Here is a 12,029-nt window from a genome sequence, read left to right as displayed (position 1 = left end):
TGTATACTACTGTTTTAGTGAATCGTGAAATATATGCTTAGAATTGCATTCTAACATACTACTGTCACTATTTCAGTAGTGTATATATATACAATGCACATATTTAATAATTTTCTGTTGTTAGCGCAAATAATGGATTCAAATTCAGTATTTGGCATACATGATTATCCCGTGTTAAAACAAACCCTAATAAAATGTAATCAGTTCAGGGGATAATCATTAACACTTGCCAAAAAAGTCAATTAAATCAAGTATGAAACGAAAAGGCTCGTTTCTTAGGCTGATGTACATGAGTATAAAGTATATTTTTAATGTTTTTCAAATATTCCTTAATAGCCATAACCAAACAAATATTTTAGCAAAGTGAGCAGGGATGTAGAAATGCAAAATTTAACAATTCTATTTTTAATGCACCAATTTCAGAATTTATTATAATTTGATGATGATGGTGATGATAATATCTTATGTAGAACACGTTAACAAAATACATAATTGAAACAAAACCCAGTAATCCGTAAAAATAATTATGAGTGTCATAACCAACAAATGAAATGTTTCAGGGCCAAATTTCAGAATTCATGACGCATTAATAAATGACACACATAATCAGAATCAAATTGACATCAGAGCAAATTCACACCCTGCACGTAAAGTATATATATAAAAAAGCATTTTAACATTATATATAATATTGTGGCATTAAAATAATGTTACAACAAAAAATAATAATAGCAATAAACTCAGTTTGGTGCAAATCATTTATTCCTCTGGGATCATATTTGTTCTTACATTTTGTAAAAAATAGTTAGCAATAAAAGCTAGGGTAGGAGGCTGATATTTTGTGTAACTGCATACAGTATATATACCATTCTTAGACACCAGAGTACGACGACAGGACCATTTCCACACAGAACAGTAACCCTGAATGAATCACTGTACAAATACAAGGCTCACTTTGGCACAACCCTCGCTGTGATCAATTGACAGCACATTCCAATGATGGCATCTTACAACATTGCTTTAAAAAAAAAGACCAATTGTTAGTTGGAAAACAGCATGGTGATGACAAACTGCTGTCAAGACATTCTTTATAACCAGCCAGAGAGCTTTGTGGGGCTACATATTGATAAATGATAGCTTATGACTCAAAGTAAAACTTTGAGTCGAGTTGCTAAAGAAGTAAACAAAATAGACTCAATTGATCATATGGGCGAAGTGCAATAAAAAGTACAGTGTGTGTCAGGCATTGAGAACGCTGATCTAGGGGGCGAATATTGGGGGGCTATTTATGATGCTGTACACTGGTGTCATGGGAGGTATTTGTTCAACAGCAAAAACTTTTGCTAAACCCATTAAAACAAGCTTGCAGCCCTCCAACAATACAGAAAAGGAGGCAGTCTCTTCAGCTGAGGTCAAACCGTGGCTTCTGAAAGAAAAATCAAAACAAAAAAGAAACAAACAAACAAAAAACAAAAGACAGACACATTATTTAGCACACTTCTTGAAGGATGTTCTCGCCTTGGCCCTGCCCTGGATTCAGGTGTAGGTTCAGGTTTAGATATGGGCCCCTCGTAGCTTGTCTCTTTGCTTGTGACGCGAGCAGGAGCGGAGGCATGCCGTGTGTCTAAGCGTTTTGCATCTCTTTGCCGATCTTGTAGCTGAGGATCTTATTCCAGTCGATCTTGGTCCGGGTGACGGGAAGCTGCCGGCGTAAGGCCTTGAAGGTGGTGTCAGACATGGTCTGGTAGTTCTCACTGATGGCCGTCTGGAAGGCAAACGGCAGGGGAAATCTCACTCTATGCTTCTTCACACCTCATAGATCTTATCAGGTAAATACATAGTAATTCGTTTCTTCCTCCATCAAGACTAACATGCACAACAAACCTGATACTCATTCTCAGCATTTTCGATGATTTTGACAAAATCCTTGGCAGTCTGTACCTCATTCTGTTGAAACAGAAGCGCAAAAGTCATCATTGCATAACCAAAAAGTGATCTGTTTTCTGTTTTCATATGTAATTTATTCCTGTAATGGCAAAGCTGAATTTTCAGCAGTTTTCACTGAAGTCTTCACTGTCACATGAACCATCAGAAATCATGCTGCTCAAGAAACATTTCTTGATATCATGTTGAAAAAATAGCTCAAAAGAAGAGCCTTATTAATGAAATGGAAATCCTTTGTAACATTATAAACCTAATCATGGTTACTTTTAATCAATTTAATGCATTTTGCTAAATAAAAGCATTACTTTCTTAAAAAAAAAAGAAAAAAAAAAATTCATTCTGCCTTGACAGGCATCAACAATTCAAAGTCCAAAAAAAACAGTACAAGCAGATCATGTACTTCATCTATGGAAAGCTCACCCACAGTCATTAGACATGTCGTTCATGGGGCAGTCGGCTGTTCCTTTCACAGGCAGGCTGTTTGTGTTCTACTGACTCATTAACAGGAAGCACACTCACTCAAGTTTAAATAACTTACAGAGATGATCAGAGACTCTTGCACATCCTTGTGGCTGACCAGCTGCACGTTTCCATCCTCATAGTAATGAACCTGGATCTTCAGCACTCCCACCACCTGAGCAGTGGCCTGAGAGATGCTGAACTTCCATTCCGATCGGCAACGGCCGTTCCTGTATATGGAGAAATGGAGGAAGTTCACCAGCGTTTGGGCTTACGGTTGAGACTTTTAGAATGAGACTGAAGGCATTTCTAGTAGTTCGATCACACAACAAAAAACAATTTTGCGTGCAATCCTGCATAACTGTTACTACAGTGTGCAAAACTAATCCACTATTTAGTTCCTAGAAAGCCATGTCATGGAGATAACGTGACATCTCAGTGTTGCGCACATTGCTTAAAGATGATGTTCTTTTGTGCCGATAAGCCATGTGTTGTGTTATCTGTATGTGTGAAAGAGCAAAGACAGTTTGTCAGTACAGAGTGTAGGCGGACTTTGCTGTCTAGTGCACCTGTTCTCCACTCAAAAGACACATTATAGTGTCTAGATACAGTAGGGTCATGATCTGGGTGGAGGCAGAGCTCATTCCACACATATAAAGATCATATATCATACGTGGAACAAAGCCGGTAACTGCATTAGGTGTACAAAAGAAAGAGTGCACAGCTATTGTGGTTTTTAGAGTGTTAAATTGACCAGACAAAAGTTTAGTAACGCCTAATTCTTTATTATTATTCCACAGTTTAGTACAACAAGCTTTCTCTTAACCTACTTTAATGAGTGCATCTTGGGAAATCATAGATTAACCCTATTCAGACTGTAATTATTTCTCATGGATGTAAGGTATTTTCAGTATTTACAGGTACTAGTCTACCATATTATTGCTGTCCAATTCAAGGATGTTGGTGTTTTTCTATCACCACTCCTATAAAAAGTCACAAATAACCTACTTTTTTTTGACAAACACAAAGGTCATGTGGAAATTTCATTGCCGTCCGAATTCACATCTCTGAAAATGTTTGGTAAATGCATGTATATTTAAAAAATAGACTTGTTTCCAAAATGCCGGAAACCATTACAAGAACACTATTATGTCAGTCAGCGTTAACAATAGTTAAAGTTTAAAGGAAAAAGAAACATTAGCTGAAATAAAATATTTTTACATTTACTTTATTTCAGCTGGTTATCTTTTCATAAAGCTTAAATATTGAAATAACAAAAATTTATAAAGACATTACCAGAAATTTTTGGGCTGAAACTGATGACCCTCAATACAGGCGATGATGGTTTGCTGTCCATTGATGGTTTTCCCATAAACCTAAAAAATAACACAAGAATCTGTCAGCAAAAATGTGGCAGAAAACGTACTCACACTTATAAACTGCTTTATTAATTGAGCTATTCCTTTAACAAATAAAAAATGCTCTAGTGAACTCACAGTGCAGACTCCAGTGGGGTAATGGTCTTTGACGTACGCCCTCAGAGCTTCATCACAAGCATCCCTCCACGGCCTGAGGGCCGCCTCACCCTCATGAGACTGTGCTTCACTCGCCTCTTTCCTCAGGTGGTCGAACTTGAACGACTGTTTTTTACGAGGGTCAAAAAACCGGCCATGACCAAGGTCTCCATGCTCTGTGATCAAAACCTGCAGTTTGGAAGCAGTTTAAATAAAATTTTATACAGCATTCAGTTTCAATGGACACTTATTTCCTACTGTGTTAAGGCTGTTGGTTAACATTAAGGTAACAAAGTCGTTTGAGAGGCAGAGCATGTTTCTAACAGGACAAACATCAGTTTATAACAACCGTTATAGTCACCTGATCTTCACTTCCATCAAGTTTAGCAGGTGTGAACTGATCCATGTTGTACTGGGCAAAGGCTCTGTCACAAACAGACGAAATGATTCAAAAATATGATCTAATCTAAACAAAAGACTTTTGATGAAGCCACAAAGCTAAATATATCACTTCTTCATAGATCTATTCATATTGTGAAGGGTACTCTAAAGTGAAAGAGACACTGAAAACTGGTTGCATACTTGTGGCATCTGTTGAAGAGAATCTAGATCAATTTTGCTCGCAGAAAACAGGCTTATGAAGGAGACGGGGAAGCTAGTAATAAAGTATGCTTTCATATACTGTAATAAACACAGGCTACTCACTGAGCCGCCCCTTCCCTGAGCAGACTGTCATTATTGAGCAGTAGCCGCACATCTGAAACCAAAGAAAAAACATCATGTGATATCATGAAAACATTATGATTTCAGCGAGTCATGTTGTGACAAAAAAATTATGAAATTCCTCCTAACATACAGTATACTACTGCTCAAAAATTTGGGGTCATATAGAATTTAGTTTTTTGTTTTTGACACATTAAATTGATCAAAAGTGACAATTAAGACATTCATAATGCTACAAAAGACGTTTTATTCATCGAATCCTAAAAAATATATTTCTTGAGCAACAAATCAGTATATTAGAATGATTTCTGAAGGATCATGACACTGAAGACTGTAGTAATGATGCTGAAAATTCAGCTTCACAGGATCACAGGAATAAGCAATAATGTGAATAATGTGATGCAGCTTCACAGGAATAAATTACATTTTAAAATATTAAAACAGAAAACTGTTAAATTGTAATGAATTCTCACACATTACTGTATTTTAGGGCTGTAGCTATCGAATATTTTAGTAATCGAGTATTCTACCAAAAATTCCATCAATTAATCGGATAAAATGTGTTTTTGCTTACCGTATTTTACGGTAAAAATATGTCATGATGAGGAAAAAAAAGAAAAAAAAAAAAAAAAAAAAAAAAGTCACACTGAACTATAAGTCGCATTTATTTAGAACCAAGAGAAAACATTACCGTCTACAGCCGCGAGAGGGCGCTCTATGATGCTCAGTGTAGGCTACAGGAGCACTTTTGAGCATCAATGAGCGCCCTCTTGTGGCTGTACACGGTAATGTTTTCTCTTGGTTCATTTGCTCGGTTCATGTCAAATTAATTTTGATAAATAAGTCGCACCTGACTATAAGTAGCAGGACCAGTCAAACTATGAAAAAGTGCGACTTATAGGTAATATATAGGAAAATATGGTAATTAAATTTCAATATTAATTATGCAAGAGAAAATAATACTCCTGGGTCTCTTAAAATGAACAATTAAGTTTCCTTTTTTAGAAAAAAAATATTTTTATATTTTAAATGCATAGAAGGCAATGCATACATCAAAAATAAACATTTATTTATTACCCTTTGTTTCTCTGTCTGTACTTGTACTGTGAACAATGACAAAGTTGACAGATGAATTAAGTGCATTTAAGTGCCATTCAGTTGGGTATTTAAATAAAGCATTTTCTGAGATGCACATTAAACACATAAAACATTAATTTATCTTTTAATTATTGAAAATTAACTTAACTTTTGGGTAAACAAAGGGGATTTACTATTAAAAATAAAACATGAAAGAAATGTTGTGTGATTAAACCTAAAAAAAAAAAAAAAAAAAAAAAAAAAAAATTATATATATATATATATATATATATATATATTTTTTTTTTTTAGTGGTAGGCTTTGTACATTCTGCTGAACAATAGTCTTTAACCGTACTTTTATTTTGACGGGTTGACATACCTTTACAGTTCTGTGTATGTGATGTGACGCTAGTTTTACTCAAATCAAACAGTCAAATGCTCATGAAGTGACTGTCAGAGCAGTTCTGGAGATGTTGTTCATGTGTTCACGTCCTTATTTAGTGAGACAGCATACGCTGAAATCACCGCGAGCGTCACGCGCGCTTCAGTGTGTGATAAAGGAAGACGAACTTCTGCTCCATTCATTAACAGAGACACACAGAACATACAGGATTCTAGAGCTGAAACAACGAATCGATTTAATCGATAAAAATCGATTATTAAAATAGTTGTCAACTAATTTAGTCGTCGATTCGTTGCTAAATAACTTTTATTTGCCGTAAGCGGCTCATTTCGTGCATATTTCAAATCTGCGGTGACCAAAGTGTGGCAGTAATGAGCCACCGGAGGTTTTACTCAGCCAGTACAGCAGGAGAAGTAGCGAATAGCCAATAGCTGGCCTCGTTTTATGTCACGTGCTTCCCGAACAGCGTCTCTGCAGCATTTACCGGGATGTGGGAGACTGGGAGTATTTTACTTTGAGCCTTCAAAAAAGAAGAGTAACCTGTAAACTCTGCACTACTGAACTGTTTAAGGGGACGTTCACATATCGCGTCTTTTGCGCGCTCAAGTTCGTTATTTCCAACACCGCACCGCATCGAGTTAAAAACATCTCAACTTTTCAGAATGCTGCAAGCGCATCGCGGGTCATGTGACAAGAACTAACCAATCAGCTTCATCCTTTCCCGTAACAACATTAAAAGCTCAGTCAAGATGAAAGGAACAGCTGATCATAGTTGTATATGGATTTCCATTTTGAAATAAATTTAGTAGCAGAGCTACTGCAAGTGATTTTTTGAGCTGCAAATCCATTTATCCTTTGCTGAAATTTCCGCGTCTTCAAGGAGAGAGCACGTCACGGTTGCTTAGCAAAGGCAGACGCCTCAGGGCACTTCTGCCCGAGCGCTTTGGAAAGAAGGAGAAAGCGGTGCGCCTAGCGTTTTCCACGCGTTTTTAGGCGCGATTTGTGAACGGCCCCTAAGACTTTTATTTGTGCAGATTCTCCAGTACAATGTTGTTTGCAAATGTTTAGTCGTAAAAGCTGATAACATTGCTTTTTAACAGTTAACATTTAAAGCTTTACAAACATGTTCTGTGATCAGTTTGTAGTTTACCAGTTCAAAATTCAGTCGTGCAGCCTAATTATGACTGAATGAGAGAGGTAAATGTTTAAAGATATTTGAAATGCACTTTTTTTTCCTAAGTATTCACTGCTCTTTTTCACACAGCAGGTTTTTTGTGTGTGACTGTCCAATTTTTTTTTCTGGACAACCTTCTGATGGATTTTACTTTAAATTGTGATTTCCATTCAGGTTTCATGCCATTGGCACTTTATTCGAAGGATTGTTTACAATTTCACAGCAAAAGCTATAAAGCTTTTTCCCAGTATATAATAAAATACAATGCACTGCAATTTTATTCTGTTTTATCCTTATTCTTCGTGAAAATATGTTCTGAAGGATTTCTTAATAAGCTTCGTTCGGGATGTTAAACTACATTAGGAGCTCTAAGGACTGCCATGGTGAAAACATTTTAAATCTCCTTGTGAAATTTGCTGGAGTATGGGTCAGTGTTCTGATTGCAGAAGAGTTCGACAAAGGATTACTAACACAATAAAACAACTCCAGGTATATTTTTGATTAGGATATGACAGTGCAAAATGGTTAAAATCTCTTAAAAATCTATGCTGAAGGATAAAGACCATTTATTAATAATTTACTTGGGGGAAAAAATGGAAAAAACTAAAATATAAGTACATAAACCGATTAATCGTAAAAATAATCGACAGATTAATCGATTATCAAAATAATCGTTAGTTGCAGCCCTACAGTATTCATATTTAAATAGACTGTAAATTCCGTTTTTATGACAGGATTCCGCGATTCCCTCCGCATTTTCTGCATCGTGGAAATCATAGGGCCCTAGTTGTGGTATGCCAGCTCTATCTTGCAATGGACACACGCCACGACGTTCTCTTTACGTTTGCCCGCGCCCTCAAATCAAAACACTGCTGACTCCTTGCAGTATGCGATTTCAGACTCAGAGCTTGTGTCTCCTTCCGCTTTGTGGGAGACGTAAACGCATTGTGTCACATTAAAAAATCATTGCGAAAGAACCTGATGTGAGATTAAAAATAAATTAAAAGAGGCTTCGAGGCAGAGGAATTTGCCTCGATCATTTTTTGTAATCGAGTTACTCGAGGAATCGTTTCAGCCCTAATGTATTTTCAATCAAATAAATGGAACCTTGGAGAGCATTAGAGACTTCCTACACAAACAATTCAAAATATTATCAACCCCAAACTGTCAGAAAAATTCATTGTTTAGTCTTTTTGATGCCTGTATACATGCTGCAAGAATAGTTTACCATTGAAGACTTCGTTGAACTCTCCAGGGGGAGCGTGGATGATAAAATTTGCAGCAATGCGGATCTGAGGAAAAATAAAAGTACTGATGAAGAAAACACAAGCAGTGTTTGCACATGCAAAACTCACTACAGAGGTGTCAGTGTTTACTCAAAACCTATGCTTGCAGAAAACACCTCAACAAGAACCAAGAAAAACGGTCATTTTCAAGAACAGGTGGAGTGGTGGTGTCATGCATATATACAAATGATTTTTATGAACCACAGCCTGTCCAAAAAACAACTTAAACACCATATTTCAGCCAAATTAAGGTGGTATTTCTTGACCTGTTGAAAACAGGTCAAATGTCTGCTGAAACGATACATTGAGCCCCTCTCTGTGTCATGCCTTAGAAGGCTGCAGAATTGAGGCTTTTCTTAGCAGTGCACATTTCTTAGCAGTAAGCATTAAGGGCCAGTGACACCGAGTCCAGCTAGTCTGGCTCCATGGATGTTTCCCATTCTGGACCCATTCCAGCACTCCAGACTCTGTCTTCACTGACAAACCTGTGACAATAACAAACCAACAACAAACAAATACTGTAAAGACCTCCTGTAGAGTATTCGGTCCACAATTCACTATAGTCAAGCTGCAATAAGAATAAATTCATCTCAAAACGAAAACAGCCAATTTGCTGGTTGTGTTATTGCAACATAATGGTTTAAATCAATCTGAAGATCTGAGGGAAATGTGTCACTACTTATACATCCTATATAACAAATATAAATTCTGTGTAAAGTCTAGATGTTATCTAGGACGTCTACAGCTCTATTTCTCCAAAACACAATAATTGCATCACAGCTAAAATGTGTGCAACAAAACCATGTTTTTCTGATGGGTGCCATTTCCTATGTTATGCTGTTAGTGCCAACAAGTTGCACTGTTTGTCACAAATACACAAGAAAAGAAAAGAAAAAAAAATCTAGAAAATTCAAAACTAAAAAATATCGTTCAATAGTTTGGAGTCAGTAATTATTTTATTTTTTTAAGTAAAAAATGTATACTTTCAGCAAGGATGCATTGAACTGATCAAAAGTGACATTTATCATAAATGACTTCTATAAGTAAGCTATTTTAGCAGAAAATATTTTAAAAAAGTGCAATGTTTTTCTATTTTTAAAATAGTAAAAAAAAATTATTAATCACCAAATCAGCATACTATAATGATTTCTGAAGGATTATGGGACCCTGAAGACTGGAGTAATGATGATGAAAATTCAGCTTTGCATCACAGGAATAAATTATATTTTTTAAATACATTACAATAGTAAACTTTATTATTATATTCCAAAATATTACTATATTTACTAAAAATGCAGTCTTGGTAAGCAAAAGAGACTTTAAAAAAAATTAAATCTTACCCAAAACTTTTCAACGGTAGTAGAAAACGTGTATACACATTATATAAATAAAGATTTAATATACCATTTTATGAACAGTAAGAAATAGAAATGGTCAGTAAATGATAAAGCATGTGTGTTTTCTTGCATGATAGCATTTCTAAACCCTAAATTCAATCTGTGTGTAGAAAAAGCACACATTCACATTTTCTGTCCCAATCACAAGATGACCAAAAATATTTGCTATTCACGTTCAAACAAGTACTGATAGTAAATGAGGGGAAATCAATGCCTTACTGTAGTTGCATTAACAACTGGCACACACAATACTAACCGACAGAATATAACTGCCTGCCAATAATAACTGACAGAATATAACTGCCTGCCAATAATAACTGACAGAATATAACTGCCTGCTATTGTTGAAAATCTACAAATCACTCTTAATCTTTTTCATAGTTGAATTCACAATCTTCTTCACTTGTAGTAGAAAGGATACTGCTCAATTACCAGAAAAAAGCTTTCAATTAGACTATCAAATTACACCAATACTAATTAATGTGTTTTACACTTATGCACAATATTTTTTAGTAAGTATGACTAATAATTTAATTGTTTTTAGGTGTGGGGTGGTGCTAGCGCAGTGGATAAGACACATGTCTTTGGTGTGAGAGACCCTGGTTCGAATCCACTGTGAGACACCAATGTGTCCCTGAGCAAGACACTTAACCCCTAGTTGCTCCAGAGGTGTGCGACCTCTGACATATGTGGCAATTGTAAGTCGCTTTGGAAAAAAAGCGTCAGCTAAGTGAATAAATGTAATGTAAAATGTAGGTGTTTTTTTAATCATAGAAAACCTGTGCCCCAAAGCACATAACACATTGTTGTGTTTGCTCTTACTGTTGTGCTTAACAAATATATCAGTGTAATCTAAATATCACATCTACCCAATCTGGAGTTGTTTGCAGCTGCAACAAGTTTTCCACATCTAAGCATTTCTGAAATACTTCTTTCCTCCTTCAACTGGCCTCAACACGACTGTTTCGACTTTGCAGAGGCGGAGGGGCGATCCGCACATTAGAACAGCCCCATGACTGTCAGCGGCTCGATAGCAGAGGGTGGGGGCGTGAGACCGGAAGAGCCGCTCGCATGTGAGAGCATGCAGAAAGAGGGCTGGGTCCCGACACTCAGCTGAGAATACAAACAAGACCAGAGCTGAGGTTGCGCCCCTGTTTTAGAGCAAAAAAAAAAACACTTCCCCTTGATCTCACCACATGAATCTAAAACGACAAATTAAGTGTTGCCATTTGCATGCAGGATACTATTAGAAACAAATACATAGCAACAAAAGAAAACTGATCTTAAATAAGTTTGATATGAAAATTAACTGTTATGAGAGACTAAGTTGTGACAAATTAATAAAAGTGCATGGACTCAAATATTTATTTTGTTGTCAAACTTAAGCTGTTAATCTTGATGAAGTGATTTTTTTTTCTGCACCAGTCCAAGCCTCTAATAGTCTGCAAACTCAATACTACTTCCACTGTTGATGTCAAACCGCATTTTCTACATACAATTGTTAAGTATTAGTCATTTTAATTTCAAATCTCAGTCACCATCTACACAGTCTTGCGTCTGAGAGTGCGAGCCTCGATTAGATCGAGTTTCAGTTAGCTTGCTAGCTTCCTTAGCACGCTCTTCAACGCGGGTTTTGTAAACTTTGCAACCTCCAATGTGCGTAATAACATTTATCACATGTTTATGACAATATATAAATTGTACAAACCCCAGTAATAGAGAAGAGAAAATTAAATCAACAAGCCTGAATCGATAATCACATACCTTATCCTGATCGGAAAGCTGTTCTTCAAAGTCCGCCATCTTGGCTCAACTGGACCTGCCCTGTCAAACTGCATGACGGGAAAACAATCATAAACATGACAAAAAAAACAAAAAAAAAAAAAAAACCTTACCGTTATATTTAGATATTGAGGTTTGTCTATTGCACTTTGTGTGTCACTGAAACTTTAATAAAAAAATCTCACAGACCCTACGGATAAAATGTTTTTCATATGTTGAATCAAAACAATGAATCAATACATTTTGACACAAATGAGTTTGAAACATG

General features: G+C 36.2%; 1 protein-coding gene across 1 annotated transcript; it reads right to left on the bottom strand.

The window, feature by feature from the left end:
* Window positions 1-744: 744 nt before the first annotated feature.
* Window positions 745-11,834, bottom strand: LOC132151606 (F-actin-capping protein subunit alpha-1-like). The gene is made up of 10 exons (XM_059559821.1): window positions 11,744-11,834; window positions 8,525-8,588; window positions 4,623-4,674; window positions 4,279-4,342; window positions 3,900-4,106; window positions 3,700-3,779; window positions 2,483-2,633; window positions 1,885-1,947; window positions 1,457-1,765; window positions 745-1,426 (listed from the first exon to the last, which is right to left on the bottom strand). Exons 1-9 carry the CDS (start codon window positions 11,780-11,782, stop codon window positions 1,625-1,627), a joined length of 861 nt encoding a protein of 286 aa, XP_059415804.1. The 5' UTR covers window positions 11,783-11,834; the 3' UTR covers window positions 745-1,426; window positions 1,457-1,624.
* Window positions 11,835-12,029: the final 195 nt, after the last annotated feature.

This window comes from Carassius carassius, chromosome 10 (assembly GCF_963082965.1).
Source record: "Carassius carassius chromosome 10, fCarCar2.1, whole genome shotgun sequence".
NCBI classification, from domain to species: domain Eukaryota; kingdom Metazoa; phylum Chordata; class Actinopteri; order Cypriniformes; family Cyprinidae; genus Carassius; species Carassius carassius.
This window is presented reverse-complemented; position numbering and strand designations above follow the sequence as displayed.